General features: G+C 35.3%; 4 protein-coding genes and 1 non-coding gene across 6 annotated transcripts; 2 read left to right on the plus strand and 3 right to left on the minus strand.

The window, feature by feature from the left end:
- The first annotated feature begins 733 nt into the window (after positions 1-733).
- On the plus strand, positions 734-9,064 carry LOC127241350 (calmodulin-binding transcription activator 4). The gene is made up of 12 exons (XM_051260360.1): positions 734-975; positions 1,621-1,746; positions 1,861-1,976; positions 2,512-2,600; positions 2,843-2,888; positions 3,205-3,595; positions 3,677-3,802; positions 3,887-4,110; positions 5,363-6,003; positions 6,823-7,420; positions 8,337-8,627; positions 8,745-9,064. The coding sequence occupies exons 1-12, from the start codon at positions 966-968 to the stop codon at positions 8,817-8,819; spliced, it is 2,733 nt and encodes a 910-aa protein (XP_051116317.1). The 5' UTR covers positions 734-965; the 3' UTR covers positions 8,820-9,064.
- A 1,048-nt stretch (positions 9,065-10,112) lies between these two features.
- LOC127241509 (nuclear transport factor 2B) lies at positions 10,113-12,663 on the minus strand. The gene is made up of 2 exons (XM_051260600.1): positions 12,249-12,663; positions 10,113-10,444 (listed from the first exon to the last, which is right to left on the minus strand). The coding sequence occupies exons 1-2, from the start codon at positions 12,543-12,545 to the stop codon at positions 10,370-10,372; spliced, it is 372 nt and encodes a 123-aa protein (XP_051116557.1). The 5' UTR covers positions 12,546-12,663; the 3' UTR covers positions 10,113-10,369.
- Positions 12,664-12,820: 157 nt separating this feature from the next.
- Positions 12,821-12,902, minus strand: TRNAS-UGA (transfer RNA serine (anticodon UGA)). The gene has a single exon. It is a non-coding gene; the product is annotated as a tRNA-Ser (tRNA).
- A 1,790-nt stretch (positions 12,903-14,692) lies between these two features.
- Positions 14,693-16,179, plus strand: LOC127241328 (uncharacterized). The gene is made up of 3 exons (XM_051260314.1): positions 14,693-14,825; positions 15,457-15,613; positions 15,874-16,179. The coding sequence occupies exons 1-3, from the start codon at positions 14,823-14,825 to the stop codon at positions 15,918-15,920; spliced, it is 207 nt and encodes a 68-aa protein (XP_051116271.1). The 5' UTR covers positions 14,693-14,822; the 3' UTR covers positions 15,921-16,179.
- An 815-nt stretch (positions 16,180-16,994) lies between these two features.
- LOC127241327 (F-box only protein 6) lies at positions 16,995-20,462 on the minus strand. Of its 2 annotated transcripts, none has more exons than XM_051260313.1 (2): positions 20,244-20,379; positions 16,995-18,461 (listed from the first exon to the last, which is right to left on the minus strand). In XM_051260313.1, exon 2 carries the CDS (start codon positions 18,390-18,392, stop codon positions 17,217-17,219), a length of 1,176 nt encoding a protein of 391 aa, XP_051116270.1. In that variant the 5' UTR covers positions 18,393-18,461; positions 20,244-20,379; the 3' UTR covers positions 16,995-17,216. The 2 variants fall into 2 exon arrangements, with proteins under 2 accessions (XP_051116270.1, XP_051116269.1); XM_051260312.1 differs by having other exon boundaries at positions 17,000-18,450; positions 20,244-20,462.

Raw genomic sequence — 20,462 nt, forward strand, 5'->3', positions numbered from 1 at the left:
TATTTATTAATATAGTGTAATAATAACAATAATAATAGTAGTAGTAATAATAATAATAATAATAAACGGTAAATTAAATGAGTCACATTTAAGGGTGTGTTTGTTTGGGGGATTTGTCTCCAAATTCACTATTCATCTAAATTATTTTAAAAAAATATTAAATTAAATATTTATTTTTTATATTATATTAAAAATCAATTTTACATTTAAAATTTTTACGATTCAAATTTCAACTTAAAATTTAAATCCTCCGGACAAACGCACCCTCCAATCATTCGAGACAAAGTGCAACGCAGCAAGGGCATTTTTGTCATGTGACTCAATAATGCAAGGGTATTTTGGTCATTAGATTCGGGTCATTTGTCGTGATGGAGCGCAGGGCAGGCGTCCGTTCTCCGTTGGATGCTCTCTTGATATAATTATACTAATTTTTAGTGTAATATTAAGTACAGTGTAATTAATAAATAATTAAAAAATATATAAATAATATAATTATAATTTAATAAAAATAATTATAAATTAAAATTTAATAATTAAATTAAAATTTAATAATTTAATTAAAATAAAAAAATTAATAAATTATAAATTTTAAAATATAATTAAAATGAGAAATTATACAATAAAATAAAAATTAATTAATTAATTAATTAAATGAACAGATAAATAGAAGTATTAAATAATTAATAAATAAATAAATAGTCATTTGTATATAAGTATCATAATTATCGCTGGATGCCTTCACATGAGCGCGGCAGCAAAGGTCAAAGGTTGACCACCCTCTGAAGAGGTCTTCGTCTCCGGTCGTACGGCACCGCCTGAGTTCCAGCTCGCGGCGGTCGCGGTTGTTGCAGAGCGTTCTCTGATTACGCTGGTTGAAGTTTGGAGTGATCTCTTTGCAGTTTCTCCGGTTTGGATTTCTCGGCTGTGGTCGCAGTGATATAGTAGAGTCGGTGATTGATTGTACGATGCAATCAGGTGAGCGTGGCTTTATTTATTCCTTCTTTTTTCCCTTTTACTCCTTGATTTGGTAGGAAGAATGATGGAGGTGTTAATCTTGTAGAATTCGTGAGGATTTCTTTGTTGTCTACTTGAATTTCATGCATTTATGTGGATTGGTGATGACCTGAATTGATCATGTAAACTGAGGTTAATGGAAGGTTCTTAGTTCTTAATAACGAAATTGTTGCATTTTGTATTTGATTTTGATATTTGTTATTATTCGGGAGTGATGTGTGATGGAGTGACTATGTTCCGGTTTGGTAGAGGTGTGAGATTGTCCAAGGAGATTGATTAGGATCTGTTAGTCTTTTCTTCTTTGAAATGTGGAACTTTTTCAACATTTTGATAATTAATATAATAAGGATTTAAGCAGGTGTGGTATAATAATGTTTCCTAGCATAAACAGAACCAAGATCATTACGGTTTTTACATTTAAAGAAGTATAAACAGCAGAGCAAACGTGAAAAGACTTTTATACTGTGTGGATGTCTTCACTGAGTTAGTTTCCTCAGAGAAAGTTATGGTTCAAGTGCATCCAATTTATGTTTACATGATGCTGATCATAAACTGGCTAATTGGGGTTTACTGTTTGTTCAAATTTTTTTCCCTCTATTCTCACAGGACTTGATATCAATCATCTGGCTAGAGAAGCTCAAACCAGGTGGCTAAAACCCATTGAAGTGTATTTTATACTAAAGAATCATGAGGAGCACCAACTTATGCAACAAATCCCTCAAAAACCAACTAGTAAATTTTATTTTTATTTTTTAAAAAGCTTGTATTTGTTTAGACCATTCCAATCTGCAGTGAAACATCTAACAGTGTTTTTGGTTGCATATGACCAAATCATTCCGGAAACAGGTGGTTCTTTGTATCTGTTCAACAAGCGAGTTCTAAAATTTTTTCGTAAAGATGGTCATAAATGGCGTAGAAGGAAGGACCAGAGAACTATTGCTGAAGCTCATGAACGTTTGAAAGTATGATGATTTTGTCATCTTGATTTTAATTCAGCATTATTCTTTTTGTTAATGCTTGAAGTTCTTACAACATCATTGATTTTGGATATGATCCCTTTTAAATTACTTTCGTCTTTTAATCTTTGTAGTTTAAGCATTTGATCTGAATAATTTAATTTTTGAAGTTCTGGTTGGCCACAAACATCTCAACACTATTCCAAGTCATACTTTTTGTAAACCTTCCATCTTTCAAATACATTCCTGATTAGCATTATCCATCTCACTCTATAGTTCAGAAATGCAGAGGATTGTTGTATTCATTTTGGCATTTCTTGATAAAAAAAACCATTAACTCTCTCTATATGTGGATCTTATAGTATCAGATCTTTGAGTGTGGGCTGAAAGAAAAATCTTAGCAGGGAACAAAGAATCTGTATGCTGCTTAGAATCTTATTTCTCATGCCATGTTTTCACTGCATTAAGTGCTTAAACAGATAGGCTGCTTTTAAGCAGGATATTGATATGAAAGTATAGCTGACAAACTTCTTGGTATTAGGTCGGGAGTGCTGAAGCCTTAAATTGTTATTATGCGCATGGAGAGGAGAACCCTAGCTTTCAGAGGCGCAGCTACTGGATGCTGGATCCGTAAGTTGTATTTAACTGCTGCAACTGACTCCCTATTTTGGTTCACCCAAGTAATCTGAAATGTTTTCACCCTAACATATGTTGTCATGAGTTGGAGGATAGAAGTTGACTTTCTTTGGTTGCATTCAAGTTTCACAACCATTTCTATTCAATATTTGAGGAGGCTAAACATTATATTATTTCTAGTCTGTAATGATGTCTTATTATATATTTTGTTAAATGAAGCTCTTTGATTGTACCAGGGCATTTGAGCACATTGTTCTTGTTCACTACAGAGATGTTAGTGAGGTAAATCTCATTCAATAATATTCAATGTTCAAGATGTTTTAACTGTCAATATATGTTGATCAGTACTATGTTTTAACAACCTGATACTTGCGGGCAATGTGTGTGGAGATATATCAACATAAAACATTGTTTTTGCTTTAGTAAGTTGTATGTTTTTGTATTTTTTAAACAGGTATATTTCAGCCTTTTAATATTTCTTTATGATCAGTAGTGAATAATAATTATTCTTGATGTGCAACCATTTTCGGTTTATTTATAAAATCTGCTTGTCTTGTTTAAACAACTTAAAATAAAATTTTAACGTATGCCATTACAGGGAAGGCAGAATGCTAGGTCAACATCTGTATTCTCTCCAGCTATTATTAGTCCTAGTCCTAGCTCCTACACACACCAGCCAGAATCCTCATTTGTCATTGGTGAATTACATCACAATGAATTGAGTCCCGACTCCGTGGAGATTAACTCTGGTGAAATCAACAACAATTTTCGGCCAACTCCAGTGGTGAACAGTTTATCATCTCCTGATTTAAACCAGGCCTTGCAAAAAATTAAGCATCAGTTAAGTTTAAATGACGACGAGGTGAAAGATATTGGCTCATTCAACCATCAAGCTGGGGATTCAAATGATTTAGATGTACTGCATGATTATGAATTGTCTGGTCAACTTTCAAATGACTCGGACATTCTTCTTTTTCAACAACACCCAGGTACATACTGTTCATCAGTCTTTCGGTGTTAGGATTAGAACAGGAATCAAAAGAGGCTGCTAACTAGGCATGATATTTCAGGTGTCAGGATTGAACAACAAAATCACTTATCTGGTGTTGAAGTTGATATTTGGAGTGAGATGCTAGATGGCTCCAAAAGTTTGCCAAGTGTCGAGTCACATGCGCAGCAGGGCCACCAATATGCTTGTAAGTGTAAGCTTTCCTCATAGGGATCTATATATTTAGACTTTAATACTTTAAAAACCTCTGACAAGCCTTGTATTCTCTCAGCTTCCCTGGATTTTCTGCAAGAAGATGCTTCTATCGGATATCCTACATATTCTCCTCCTGTATTGAATCCTTATGGGATCATCCCAGACAACTATTCATCAATATTTAACCAAAATGAGCTGGAAATGCCACTTGAAGGCAATATAAGCTTGACCACTGCCACAAAGCAAAAGTTTACAATACGAGAGATATCTCCAGATTGGTGCTACTCGGAAGGTGCAAAGGTAAATTTCGTTAGAACTCAATCATTAGAGTGATGCAATAAATTCATCCTATCTGGGACTAAAATAATATTTTTCTGTCATATCATGCACACAAGTTTACTTCAGCAATGCTTGTGTCCAATCTAGAAATCCTTGTTAAGAAATTATCATTTAGTTCTATAGATAGGAATTAGTTTACTATCTTTTTTTTAAAAAAAAAAGGTAAAAATGAGTTGGGTAGAAACAATAGTGACCAAAATACTCTTCCCCAGCATCAGGAGTAGACCGTCACATTATGTGCTTGTAAGTACTATCATGTAGATTAACCTTACATCTGCCATGGCTGAAGTAACAGCAAAAGTTTCTTACAACTCCCACTGGACATTTTCTGTACGAAAAGCTATCTTACACACATGCTTATATATATTTGTGATGCGGATCATGATTTGGATTCTCTAATAACAACTTTACCTAATTAATTATTCTGCTCACTATGGTTCAAGAATGGTAGACTGTGAAAAACAGAGATATTGCTACAAATATTAAAATAATAATCCCTTAGTATCTATTGCACTGTTAATAAGTGAAAGGATTTATGTTAACTCCTCTGGCCAATCTGACTTTTGACATCACAGTTATAACAACTGATTTGTTGGTAGGAATGTCTTATTACAGTAATGAGATTTGCACCTCTATTATCCCAATGGCCGTTTCGATTTTCTCTTGTGCTTGACAGGTTTTGTCTGGTAGAATCTTTCATTTTCTTTCCTGCTTAGGAATTTTCTTGTTAGTACACTAATTAATTTGCTATAAGGTCCTGAGTTTGGGTGCATGTTTGATTAATGAAAATATGCCTTCTTGTTTATGATTGATTTATGAACAATTGTCACCCGAGACAAGTGAATAAAGAATGTTATGAGAGCCGGAGAGAGAATCAATGTGGAAAATACAAAGACTGTTTCTTGCTTTTACACTATTCTGAAACCTCCAAAAAATTTTGCCTCAACTATAAAATTCTTTAATACACATGATATATACACATGAAAATGTTCCAAATCTAATTAGTATGTAACTTAAGAGCGCAAGACACAATATCAGTATGTAACTTAAAAGATTTCTACCTAAGATGCATCATTAACATATTAAGTTTGTTAATTTTTCAAGTTTGTGTAATAAGAGTTCACACATCATATATTCTTTCATTGAATCTGTTTTGTAGTTTCTGGTCTGTCTTACGAGTTAGGTAGTGACTGATGTTTAAAACATATCTCAGATTGTTATTATCGGATCTTTTCTCTGTGATGCATCTGCGAGTACTTGGGCATGTATGTTTGGTGGCATTGAAGTTCCTATTCAGATCATTCAAGAAGGTGTCCTTTGTTGCAATGCTCCCCCTCTCTTGCCAGGAAAGGTCACACTTTGCATCACTTCTGGCAATAGAGAATCCTGCAGTGAGGTCAGGGAGTTCGAATATCGTCCTAAGCCTAGTGTTTGCTCACACAATATTCCACCTGAAACAAGTTCAGAAGAGCTCTTGTTGCTTGCTAGACTTGTGCAAATGCTATTGTCTGATTCACCAACCGAAGTAGATAACTATGGGTTAAGATCAGCCGACGACTCGCTGAACCAAATCGTTGATGCACTTTTGGATGGCACTTCAGCCCCTTCGACCACTATCAATTTGCTTGTACAAGAACTTCTAAAGGACAAGCTGGGAGCATGGCTTTCATCGAAGTTCCAAAAGAACAAGTTAAGTCACTGCTCTTTGTCAAAGAAAGAACAAGGAGTCATACACATGATTGCCGGACTGGGATTTGAATGGGCATTGCAACCAATTCTGAATTCTGGAGTTAATGTCAACTTCCGCGACTTTCGTGGATGGACTGCACTTCATTGGGCTGCTCGATTCGGGAGGTAAAAATGTGTTTCGATATTTTTCTTCTGCCTTTGTTTTGTTCTCTCTATCTGCATGCATATATGTTTCAAGCATTGTCATCTGTCACTTTTGTTGGCCAGGATATTGGCATATTAATCACACAAAAATAAAAATATTAAATAAATTATAGGGTGAACTTTTTTTAGTTCCGTATCTGATCCTTTTATCATTTTAGGATTTTAAGTGACCATGAAAATAGTCTTGTAAGTAAATTTTTTCGGCTAAAATAGTCCTTCGGTGCCGGACTCTCCATGCTGGCCTGCCGTTGCTAACATGGCGCTGACGCGGCTGACATGTCATTGACATATAGATGCCACGTCAACGACATGTGAATTTTTTTTCTTTTACAAAATATTTTGGTAAACTATTTTTTTAGTCTAGTATATGACCTCTTTTATCATTTTTTTACATGTAAATCCTGTCCGAAAATAATTGTGCAAGTAAATTTTTTCACTAAAATGGTTCTCCAATGTGAGTCCGGCACGTCAGCAACGGTTGGCTAGCGTAGCGAATCCGGCATCGCATGACTATTTTAACGAAAAATTTTACTTACATAATTATTTTCAGATAGGGTCCACTTAAAGTTCTAAAATAATAAAATGGTCAGATACGGGAGTAAAATACAGTTTACCCTAAATTATAAAATGATCGGCATGCTAGAGTAGTTGCATCATAGACTACTCCTTAGGCAAAATTATTGGTATTGAAGCTCCTTAAATTTTAAAAATTCTACGGCTAAAGTTTACTTCACTTACTAATTGCTTATCCGAGTAATAATTAAGTTCTATGTATGATAGGGAAAAGATGGTCGCAGCTCTAATTGCATCTGGCGCATCTGCCGGAGCTCTTACAGACCCAAACTCACAGGACCTAACCGGTAAAACTCCGGCATCAATAGCTTCCATCAGCGGCCACAAAGGACTTGCCGGTTATCTTTCAGAAGTTGCGCTTACAAGTCACCTCTCATCCCTAACAATGGCGGAAACCGAGTTATCGAAAGGATCTGCTGCCGTGGAAGCAGAAAGAACTGTGAATAGTTTATCACATGCTAGCTCCTCCATTGACGCGGATCATGTTTCTCTTAAGCACACTCTGAATGCAGTTCGGAACGCTACTCAAGCTGCTGCTCGTATACAATCTGCATTCCGGGCTCACTCTTTCCTGAAGAGGCAACAGAAGGAAGCTGCAGCGACTATTGGCGGTGCTAGTGGAGATAATTATGGTATATTGGAAAGCGACATTCTTGGTTTTTCGACTGCGCCGAAACCACCATTCCGGACTCCACGTGAACACAATGTAGCTAATGTAGCGGCTTTGTCCATTCAGAAGAAGTACAGAGGCTGGAAAGGTCGGAAGGATTTCCTTTCGTTACGCCAGAAAGTTGTTAAGATTCAGGTACTTCACTTATTCTCAACTTCAATTAGCTTGGAAAGATAGAGATATAGCAAGATCGGCTGCAAAGTCACCTGTGCTTTCGCAGTCGATCTTGTTATACAAAGCTTGTCTAGCGTAGTTTACCTAGCTAGCGTGATTATTCAAGATAAAAAAATGATTGCGAATTTTATTTTTTATTTGGGGTAAGATTGCATAATGCATAATATACATAGATATTGTATGAAATTTTCTTGTGTTATATTAAAATATGAAAAAATACTCCCTCTTCGTCCAAAAGTGATGGTCATTATAAATGCTTGCTTGATTATAAGTGTTATACAAATAAAGGGATGAAGTGTCCTAAAGATTCTTCTTTGAATAAAATAAATAAATGAAAATTAATAGTAGCTTCATTTTTTATAAACGGTAAAATAAATGATTAATCAATTATTTATTTTATTAAAATAAAATATTTAAAACATTTCATTCTCTTTATTTGCACAACACTTTTGTATTTATAATCAACGTTAATTTTGGATGAAAAAGATATTTTCTGCATATTTTAATACTCCGTCCCAAAATAATAGTTTCGTTTTCATTTTTTATAATTAGTTCTTCATTTTTTTACAAAATTATCCTCATTTTTTCACAATAATTATATAAAATAAGGGTTTAAAAATATTTTTACATCCAATATCAATATAGTACTAATATTTCTTAATTTTTGTTTTCATTCCAAATATTCTTATTGTTTTAGGACGGAGCAAAGTATAATATAAAAAATTCTTACGCAATAAATAAATACCCATAATTTTTGCGTTTATAATATACACAGGTGGATATTATGCAATTTACCATTCTATTTTTATTTTTATTTTTATTTTTTTTTGTAGAAAATGCAAAATTGTTCCTTATCATTCGATTCTTGTCATGGCAGGCTCACGTGAGAGGCTATCAAGTTAGGAAGAACTATAAAGTTTGCTGGGCAGTCGGTATACTGGAGAAGGTCGTGCTGAGGTGGCGCCGGCGAGGGGTAGGCCTGCGTGGATTTAGACAGGAGTCGGAATCAGTTGATGAAATTGAAGACGAAGACATTCTCAAGGTGTTTCGTAAGACAAATGTGGATGTTGCTATCGACGAGGCAGTATCGAGAGTGTTGTCTATGGTCGAATCCCCCAAGGCCCGCCAGCAATACCAACGTCTTCTTGAAAAATATCGTCAAGCTAAGGTAATTAAAATCTTCTCACTCTCGACTAATGCAAGATAAACACATCCAAAGCATTTCTGTACTCTGTTGAATCCATACTTAATGCTCGGTTTATTTTTGGCTCCCTTAATCCGGCAGGCTGAGCTGAAATACTCGGAGTCGGATACTCCGACGATGTCGAATTCTTCGTCGTCTTACCATATCCCTTATTGACTGAAGATCGACAGGTACAAACTAATGGCTTTGTATTATTTTGGGTTTCATTTCATTTTCAGCATTATAGGGTTAATTAAGTTGAAGTACATGTTGGTTATATATGTGTTTGTGTATATTTAATGTTTGTGATGCTAGTGGTTAGGGAGGGTGGATTTAGAGGAAATTCTGAGCTCTAACTAAAAATGGTGGTATTGTTGATTGATTAGAAATATATGCACATGTCTTATGTGTGTTTGCTGTTTTGATTTTTTTGACATGAAAACGATAAAATTCTATGTAATGTATTTAAAAGAAAAGATAAAAAAATTAAAAGAAAACAGGTCAAATTATATCCAAACAAGTATTTTGGTCATGGATTTAAACTCCCGCGTCAACTCCCATGCCAACAGATGCACACATGTTCATGTTTGCATAGTGCAATTTGTCTTGTCGGATCTAATTTGTAGGGTATTAGATTCGACGTAGTTATCAAGTGCGTATTTTCGGATAGCAACTGTGAATTTTCACATTATAAAAAAAAAAAAAGGTATTCGGGTCGAGCAAAACAAATAAATTTTGCATTAGTTTAAAAATATCACTAAAAAGGGACAAAATATTGGGGCGAAGTTTGTATATCTCGAAATATAATTGTATTGAAAAATTATTCCCACATACAAATATTTTTAAACCAAAACCAAGGGTTTCTTTATTTTTGATTTCAGATCAAAATTCTCCTGAAATATACGTTCTCCTTTTTGACAGAAGTCGCATAAAAGGCTCAACTAAAGTAATATATTGAGATTTGAGAGAAAAAATAATTATCGGTATATAATTATATACATCATATAGTATATATACACTCTTTTTACACAAATAAATAAATAAATAAATAAATTTACATGATATAAAATTCAAAACACAAAACTAGAGCCACGTTTATGTATATTTTTTAAAGGTTTTGTATTATTTATCCCCAATAATTTTTTTGGCAAAAGATCGTAGCTGGTAAAATTCGCTAAAAATCCCTCTTAATTTTTAAAATTCCATTTTAGTTACTACAATCTTTTCAACAAATTTGTAAATTACAAGAAATCTTGCTATTTGCCTAATTTTTAAATCAATATCACATTATATATCAATTTTTATCACAACTGACAAAACACTTATCAAGCATTCAACTTCACTCTTCAAAAAATTTCAAAACTCTGAAACCTAAAACTATCAATAACTATCAAAAACATTTATCTAAACAAACTCTGTAGACATCATCATATATATATAATCCAAACACACCCCAAGAAACACATGGTCTAAAAGATCAGACAAGCCAAAATACCATTTTGCAAACGAGTTTCAGTAGTTATTTCAAATGAGAGATGAAAGAAAACATAACAGTTAGAAATGCACAATAAGACTCGACTCAGAAACCCCCCAAAGGCAAAGGCCACATTGGTGCCAATAAGTCTTAAACAGAAACCCAAAAAATGAAAAAAAGTTAAAAACAAGATAATCTTGTCTCGGACAATTATCAATCTCGGCAAGAGTAGGCCCTGCTGCTGTCTTGTTTCTTACGCATAATTGAGCCGGAAGATGTCATTCAGCACAAAAAAACTGCCCTGGGGAGTCGGCATCAAATGGAACATCTGAAAAACAATGCGACGGAACCATTCAATCGGTAACATATCAAACATAAAACATCTCACTCGCATGTCAGCCAAGAGAAGCATAGGTTTTAAATACATGCAATGATTGAAACCTATAGGAATTTTATAAGTTTCGGAGTTTCTAAAAATTTTAGGAATAGTAACATGTTTGGAATTTAATGTGATATTTGACATTATTTTTATTTTTGAAAAAAAATATATATATATATTGTTGATAAATAGAACAAAAAGTTTCAAAAGCATCTATGTAAAAAGAGTCTGTTCTTTAACCACAGCATACCATGCAGATACTAGGAACAATTTTTTCTTCCTATATGTTGCGGGAAAAAAACAAAAAACGAGTTGATTTATATTCATCATCAAAGTATGATAGGAATGGATTTAACCGCTCTTGTATATTACCCCAAATAGCATCGATAATCAATTAGAGCTAGCAGAAAAGCTCGATCAAGATTTGATAGTTATATTGAACATTTGAACTATTAGCCTTCGATTGGGAACCAAGCGGAAGAATAAACCCCATCTGATCTTATACTAAACAATTTGAATTGTTTAATACAAACAAGCATAAGCATTAACTATGCAAGTAATATTTCCAACAAACCATTATAATGAACAAGAAAACCATTTAGCGTATAAAAATAAAATTATGTAGCCGAGAAATGATGATAGTTGCATCCTTAACAAAAACTATATGATCATTACAACAAATGTGACCATAAAATGCCTGAGCTAAAAGATAAAAAAGATAACTCAAGACATGATCACAAATTGCCGTAGCTTTGAATACAATAGAAATTTATAATCTCATTGAAATATGGCGAACGTAACACCTAATGTTCAGTACCAAAAGGATGTGTTGTTTTACAATTGCAATATCTTCCAATACATTAGAAGTTTAAAATCTCATGAAACTATGGCAAGGCAACACATAATGTTCAGTACCGAAAGGTCGTGTTCGATTAAAATTACCTCATCTTCAAATACAGTAGAAATTTAGAATGTCATGAAACAATGGCAAAGGTAACAGATAGCATTCTGTACTGAAAGGTCATGTTCTATTAAAATTTCCTTATCTTCAAATAAATTAGAAATTTAGAATCTCATGAAATGACACTATGAAGGTAACATATAATGTTCAATACTGAAAGGTCATGTTCGATTAAACTTGCCTCATCTTTGAATACATTAAAAAATTAGAATCTCAAGAAACTATGATAAAGGTAACAGATAATATTCAGCACTGAAAGGATCATGTTCTATTAGAATTGCCTTGTATTCGAATATATTAGAATTTTAGAATATCATGAAACTGTGGCAAAGGTAGCACATAATGTTCAGTCCCAAACGTTTGTGTTTTGATTAAAAGGCTAATCCATCAACATTCCTAGTACGCAAAATATTTGATTTTTGAGTCCAACTTGGAAATTCATGTGCTGTGTCTAAGTGGTTACCGAACCATCGCCAGAAAATAAGATCGAATTCACATAAGACTCGAATAACCACGAAGAACAAGAGCATCAATCTGATATTTGCACAACACATTTGAAACCAAGCCAATTGATTATCCGATTCCCATCGCAACTATGCAAATCATTAGAATGACAATTAGGGTAAAACCAAATGACTCAGAATCAACTCCGCAGCATAACTAATTGATTTATTCCTAGATCGAACAATAAATTGGCATCGAGAAATCAAATCGTAAAAACAAAATAAATAAATAAAAAATAAATAAATAAAAAAAATCAACAGCATCGTAAGAGAATAGATAAACACTCGCCTGGCTAAACTTGAGAGAGTGCTGTTCGCCGGCGAGCTGAAGATTCCCCGATACGAAAACAAGCATTCCACCGGCTGGGCCCGATGGCTGGCAATCGACGGTTGTGATCGTATGCTTGCATTGCTGGAAAGGCAAACTGGTCAGTTTACCAGCAATATTTTGGACTCCAAGGAATTTCTCTCCCTCGAAGGTCAGCATCGAATTTTCCTGATACAGGCCGGCTAGCCCTGCCCGATTGGTGTCGAAGGTCGAGTAGTAATGCTCTACAAACGCCTTGGAAACTGCGTCGGGATCCATCGCCACCTCCGCCGCTACCACCGTCGAATTTCGTCACCTACAACTCGTTTGCCCTTCCGGCGGAGGACTTTTCGCTTCGAGGAAAAAAGAATGCTTGGGCGGCGGTAGGGTTTGGGGAAGGGTTTCCGAATATAAGGCCTGAGGGTAAATTTGTTAAATCACTTAAAGTCGCTATTAAATTGCCAACGCGATTTTCGTTTTCCTTAGCGACTTTCCTTACTTGCAGCTTTCCGTTTTTTCAAAAAAATAAAAATCACAAGAAAATTGCCAAAAATCGTCGACAGCAGGGTTCGAACCTGCGCGGGCGAAGCCCAACAGATTTCAAGTCTGTCTCCTTAACCACTCGGACATATCGACCAATTTGTAAGTCAAATCATTATACTTATATATATCATTAATTATAATTCATCTATTGACAATATATTCCCTTTGGATTTTATTTTATTTTTTCTATATTCTCTAATGTTCTTTTCTTTTGGTAAATTATATAGATTTGGTTGAATACGAATATTAAAAAATACTAACATTTTCTTTGTCCTTTTGTAAAGTATATATATATACTTTTTATTTTAGTTTGTTTAATTACAAAGTGATTCTTTAAAAATATCTCATTTTCTTTATTTATATTTTTACTTTATCATCAAATTATTATTTTTACATTAAAAAAATAAAAATAAAATTATCTTTACACTAGTTTTAAGTAATTTCTATTATTAAAATATTATTATTTGTTAAATTCTCCATAAAAAATAAATGTATAATTTTAAATTTGACGGATGAAGTAATTTATGTTAATGTTAAAATTAAGTAGGTAAAAAATAAAATGAAAAATTATAAGAAAATTTTAATAATAATAATAAAATAATGAAAATTGATATTCTATTGTGTATGAATTTAAGAAACGACCAAAAAAGTGAAAAATAGCGTGGAGAATGAAAAGTTACAGATTTATTAAATGACAAATTTAATACAAATTAAATACTTTTAAAATTACCTCTTGTATTATTAATACATACTAGTCTTTAGTCCGGTAAGAGATGACATGGTGATGTAAGAGTTGGACTTGTAATAATGAAGTCATAAGTTCAAACCTCTAACTCTTCGTATCACATGTCATGCCTAATGTGCCTATATATTTATACAGATTCTCTCTATCTATCATAATTATACAATTTTCTTTGTAAAATTTAATATTCATAAATAATAATTATGCTATTTTATTGGGTTGAAATGTTATTTATTTATTTATTTTTTCGTATTTAATACTTAACATATTTCAAATTAAAACTACAAAACAATTCAACCTCAATTTATAAGGATGTGGCTTTTTATTTTTAAGTAATTGTTTTTAATATATTGGTTTGTTCTTTTACAACTTTGAACCAAAATCAACTCTGTTCAGCCCGTTTTTATAAAAAAATACTAATTTATTTTACAAAATATTACATTAAAATATTATTTAAATAAAATTTAAATCCATATTTTATTTCAAATCAAATATAAACGACAATCAAACAAATATTTCATCAATATATATTTTTTTATAAAAATTTAAAATTAGACTCTGAAAAAACATAGGTCAAATCAAACAAAATTGTATTCTTTAATGCAATGGATTTGGTATTGAAAAATATTGATGAACCTTTCAACCAAAATACTTCGGTTGTCCCAAAAGTACAATGTGACTGTTATTGAACATGAGATTTAAAAAATATGGATATTATATCGGTAATTGGTAAAAAGTAAGGATAAATGATCTTTTTGCCCATGTGAGTATATTAGTGTAAAAAGTAGTGACAATTGTGAAATAATAATAAAAAATAGGAATAATTTTACGGTAATATTTATAAAAATGAGACTATTGTTTTAAAACGAACAAAAATAATAAACAATATTGTATTGAAATGGTGGAGAGTAATATTCTATCTTTAATTATTTTTTATTAAAAATTAAATAAACAATAATACCTCAAACAAATGTTTACGGAGTCAAACGCGCTTAATACAGCGTTGCCCACTATCCACAACGTTTTTACCAACCAATAAAAATATGCCACGTGTATAATCAACGTGTTTTACCCAATCAGAATTGAGGAGGTGACGTAGACGTCTCCGTATAAATAGCCGTGAATTGCTGCAATCTTTCGTGATACCAATTGAAGGAGGAATTTCTCGGTTTAGAGAAATAAAAGGTGATCGGTGTCACTAAACCGGCCGCCTGAGGTTTTTCCGGCGATTTTGTCAGAAGCTTTGTCGGATAATCGATCTCGCCGTAATAATGGTAAGTTCGTGCGTTGTTGATCTGTTTGCGGTTTTTTCGTTACTTCAATTTGTCGTTGGGATCCGCTGTCTGTTTTGCTCCGTTTTTCTATTGTTTTTGCATGTTTTGTGGTAATTTGCTCCTTCTTATTGCGCAACTTTTTTCCATGAAGCTTCGACGTTGATATTGTGTTCGAGGATGCATAGATTGGGAAATCGGTTGTTTTATGTGCGGCATAATATGTCAATCGGTTTATGAGATTAAGCTAAATCATAATATTTGGCACCGTGAATCGTATGCGTATGCGTGGTCGGTCAAATTTTGGCAAATGCTCTCGTGATCAGAGGTTTATCGGTTTACAGATCCTGTCAATTGAAATCATAGCGTATTGCGTTCGTATAAAATATTTTATTGATGTAATTGTATCGGAAGATACCACTGAATCGAAAGATTATCCTCATAAGTCATATCCTGTGATTCCTGTCTGTATTCTTTACGATACGATTACGAACGATCATACTTCAATTGAAAACTATGTAAACCAAATAAACAATATCGTTCGAACCATAGTTCATCTGCCTTGTAAAGTGATCAATTCTGGATTGAAATTTTTTGCTGATGGTGCGTTTGTTGATTGCTATCTTCTATGCAGACTACTTCCAGGAGGCTTGCAGACAGGAAGGTGCAGAAGTTTGAGAAGAACATAACCAAGCGCGGAGCTGTTGCAGAGACTAGCACAAAGAAGGGAAGCAATCTCTCTGTAGGTCCAATCCTGCTTGGATTTTTCATTTTCGTCGTCATTGGATCATGTAAGTCTTCCCCAAACCTTAACGATCAAGTAATTGCAATTGAACATCAAACTTAACTGGATTTCACGTCGCATTTTCTAATCCTTCCCAATATCTATAGTAAAGCTAAGAATCTCCTTCACATGTACATTGATTTGCAATCCTTCATATTTATCGAGAAATCATGACCAAACATGTTCTGTATCTTGAAATTCACTACTTCGTTCTACAACAGTGTTTTTTTTTTTCTGGAATTTTTGATTGATTTGTGTTTGTTGCAGCTCTCTTCCAGATAATCAGGACAGCAACAAGTGGAGGAATGGCTTGAAGTGTATGAAATTGGAATGCAATGAGGAGGTGACACACACACACACATACACCTTGATTTGATAGTTAAGGTGTAGCAATATATTACTATTATCATTTTCCCTTCATTTTATTCTTTTGAACGTTCTAATATGGTAACGGGCCGGCCGGGTCGGGTTGTGACCGAGCCTTAGAACCCGCCCTGCGCTCGACCCCCTCTTGAATTGAATCCGGATGGTTGTGTTTTGTATAAATATATATATATATGCATGGATTTTTTATTTTTTTTTCTACCGTATATAATATAATATGAAAAGCTTAAATATTGAATATATCAAGTCACATAATTGAATGTATGAAGTAAGATAATATATTAATTTTTTAAATTATTTATTAAGTGGCAAAAACAGTAATAATGCATATTTTTTCTTTTTTAACTGAAAATATTTTTTAAATTATATTTCCTTATGTTTCATTAAAAGGATATTTGTATTTTTTTACACTAAAAGTAATTGCAGGTACAGTTATTTTTATATACCATTTAAGAACCAAATATCAAAGGTGTCAAAATTATTTTTCATATTTTTTTATTAACTAATAAGATACTTTAATTTACTACAAAAATTGGGAGTATGTGTTATCATTTATTTCAGAAACAGCCCACACCCCGACATTACTGCTGCCATTTCTCGTCAAAGTTGAACAAATCAACAACAAATCCGCAATCCGCAAATACCCAAAGCAATTTTGTTGTAGCTTTTAGAGATTAATATGATATTTTATATATAAAATTAATTTTTAGTATAATATATAAAAAATAAATAAATAAATATTTAATTTGATATTTTTGCAAAAAAAATAAAATTGAATGAATAGTAAAAATCATATAAAATCCTTCAAATAAGCATTGGGTAAATTTTATCGTGTAACAACAAGGGCAAGACTAAGTGACATCAATTTGGTACCTTTTATAGGCCAATGCACCCAACTTATCAGTATATATACTATCATATGCTATTTATACTTGGTCCATATATAGCTAACTAGGGTTAATCTAACCGCCCATATCATCATTCACAAAATGCACATAGAATAACACTACTGGAAAGGATGGATCCTATTATTTCATTTCATATCATATCATATATGTCGAAGTCATAGATTTCAAATCGCATCCCATCCCATCCCATCCCATCCCAAACACATACACAAAACAATAACAATCCCGTAGAAAAAAAAACACAAAACACATAACAGAAAAAGAACATAGTAGATAGATAAAACAGTAGTCCATACCTAATCGATCGATCGAGCCCCGTCACGCCCGGGCCGTCAAGCACGGGTCGAACGCCGTCCCGCAGGCGATCCACTGCCTCTTCCTCCCCCGCGGCACCACGCAGCCGGGCACCTTCGCCCACTCCCGCGTCCGCATGTCGTACGTCACCAGCCGGTTCATCTGCCGCGCCCGCAGCGACAGCATCAGCACCCCCTTGTTCCCGAGGCACGTCATCCGCACGTGCTTCCCGTAAAACTCCAAGCACCACACGTTTGGCATTCTGTCGACCTCCTTCCACAGCACCGTCATCCGCTGCAGCTCCCACACGCACACGCACGTCGCCGCATTCCTCGTCACCAGCCCCGCCAGCATCACCCGCCCCCCCGCCTCCGCCAGCGCGTAGTCCCTCCCCCGCCCCCCCGGCCACGGGATCGCCCACTGCCCCCACACCCCCCGCTCCGTGTCGTACGTCACCACCCCCTCCGGTTCCGACCGCATGAAGTACACCGTCCCGTCCGCCGACACCGCCTGTGACCGGAAGTTGAGCGCCAGCGGGAGCTTCACGCTTGGCGGGATCGGCCCGGGCCGTGCCCACGAATCCCTCGTCGAGTCGTACACCTCGTACTCCCCCTCGGACCCCACCCAGACGACCTTGTAGCCCGATTTCCGGTCGAGCGTCATCCCAACGGCGACGCGCGACCAGACCTTCACAGACCTCGCCGGGAGCTCCTTGAACGACCTCGTCAGCGGGTTGCAGACGTAGAAGTTGCGGTGCCCGATGTCGAGGAAGCAGACAAGGCCGCCCGCCGATGCGACGGGCAGCACGATCAGCTTTGTGGGCAGGGCCGGGCAGGCCGGGTGGTGCCATTTCTTGAGCGACGGGTCGTACATCGCTCCCGTATTGACGTTCTCGTGCGTGATCGCGTAGAACCACGGCTGGGCTTGCTTCACTTGCGCACACTGCTGGGAGAAGCTTTGCGAGGTCAGCAACAAGTTCCACTTACGGCAGACCGATCGGAAGCGGAAGAACGTCGCGATCGGGAGTCTCGCTATCACGGCTTCGAAGAGGTCCTCCGGGAATTCTTTCCAGATATGCGGTTCCATGTTTCCGCTCGATGCTGCTGATTTTCCTCGACTGCGATCCTTGCGCGCCTTCTTTGCCGGGGGAGGTTTTCCGGGCTCAAGCATTTTCAGGTTTTCGGATTTGCCGGCGGTCATTATGATGTTGTAGCAACTGTCCTGTAAAGAGCTGCTTTCAAGATTTGGGAAACAACATCTGCAAAACAGCTGAAAGTATCTTCAGGTGCTTGAAATCGAGAAAATTGCAAGAAATAATTCGACGAGGTAAATTAGCAAAATGCATACGCTCGGAACATCAGTTGACAAAGTGAAAGTTCAAATTCGATTTCAGACACTACAGTCAATAGAAGATGATTTACCCGAGATCTAATGACCCGATGAATATATCAGCATACGTGTTTATTAGAAAATCGAAACATCTTCGACATTTGGTTAGGCAAAATAACTGAGCAGTTGAGATATAGGAGCAATAGAAACATTTACAAAGGACATCGAAAATACGGTACTTATAATGCAAGATTTCTCACAAGAAAATATCAAACAGTGTAACTAATGCCGTAATACAACTCTTATGGCAGTATGATATAGTCGAGAAAACTTTTGTGACTTAATCAAATGCCGATTTACACGGCACAACGAATGCGTATATAAATATGCTCATGTAATGCAAGATACATCAATTAACCATATTTAATATCTTCCAAGCTGATAAAATCAACGGACTCTATAGAAAGGGTAAGACTCTACTAGATAAGTAGAGGTCCATTAAAACTAATCTTATTATACCTTGCTCAGATATTGGTTTACCAACAAAAACATAAATGTAAAACAAAAATGCAAAATATGCTCCAAACATCAACAATCGGTAGACATTCTTCCACAAATTTCCGGGTCTCTAGATCATATCATTATTTAGAAACCTCCATTTAGTCTCCAACTACTGAGTTCTTCCAGAAACATCCTCTCCGGAAATCAATCGACAAACAGTGAAATCCATTTTCAGAAGACTAAATCAAGCAGATCTTTGGCACAAACCTTTACAACAATTAGATGGGTAACAATATGCAAAATATAAAGATGAATTGCTGCGTCTTTTAACCAAGTAAAATTTAAAGGCTTCAAAGGTGAGATTATCTAATCAAAACCACAAAATGGAAGAGGAAAAAGAGCTCTCAAACCAAATATCAGTCCAGTAAATAGAAAATTACCAAAAATCTTAGCAAAGCTCATACAGAATTCCATAAAGGATAGACTGAATCAGCTTTGATGATGATGGTGCAAGATTAATTAAGTGAAACAAGGAATACAATCAATCAATCCAACAAATGGAATCAAATCAACATGCTTCTGAAACAAGCTTCTACATCAAAAAGAAAAAAGTGATCGGACACAAATCATTGCCAAATTGCACCATCTAAAACCAACCTTTGGCTTTAACGAATGGGCAGAAAATAGGAACGATCATCCTAACAAGCTTCTACAATTGAAAGTAAGAAAAAGACAGTAACCTCGAAATCTTCGTTCCATCGGTTTAGAAAGAACAAAAATCGAAAATCAATTACCACCGCGGGCCAATAATTCAAATGCTGCCATAGGAAATTGACCTAAGCACATAAAATTCACAAAATTTCTCCCCTAATAATTGAAAGTTTCTCCGCCGACACCAATAGAATCAACAAATAGGTATAAAGAATCGACAAATGGCACTCACAACCCTAGAAAACCGTTTCGCTTAGAACAAAAACACACAACAGATGCAAATCGCGATTAACTAACCAACCACTAACCGAATCAAAAACAGAAATTAACCATAAGAAACAAACATCCACGCCTCGAAATCGATTCCAAACACACAAAATCCAAAAATCACAGCACCGATTCACGCACAACGACGCCCCCAACCAAAACCAAATAAAAAAAAAAAAAAAACAAAACACAACCAATAAATCAAACAATAACAACAATAAAAAAAAGAGTAGAGTTAGGAACCCGAGGGTTTGCTGCTGCTGCTGCTGCTGCGGTTGAGCTTCAAACTGAATGAAGTAATTCGACGGAACCGCAGACGGAGGAGGCGAACCGTAGTGCTCCAAAACCACCTGTAATTGTCCAATCAATTGCCTCAGCATCGCCACCGCTTCCATCATTCATTCCATTACTGCACTCCTCCTTCCCACCCCTCCCCCCCCTCGCCTCTCTCTCTCTCTCTCT

Source organism: Andrographis paniculata, unplaced genomic scaffold, assembly GCF_009805555.1.
Source record: "Andrographis paniculata isolate CXL003 unplaced genomic scaffold, ASM980555v1 Contig82END, whole genome shotgun sequence".
In the NCBI taxonomy this organism is placed as follows: Eukaryota; Viridiplantae; Streptophyta; class Magnoliopsida; order Lamiales; family Acanthaceae; genus Andrographis; species Andrographis paniculata.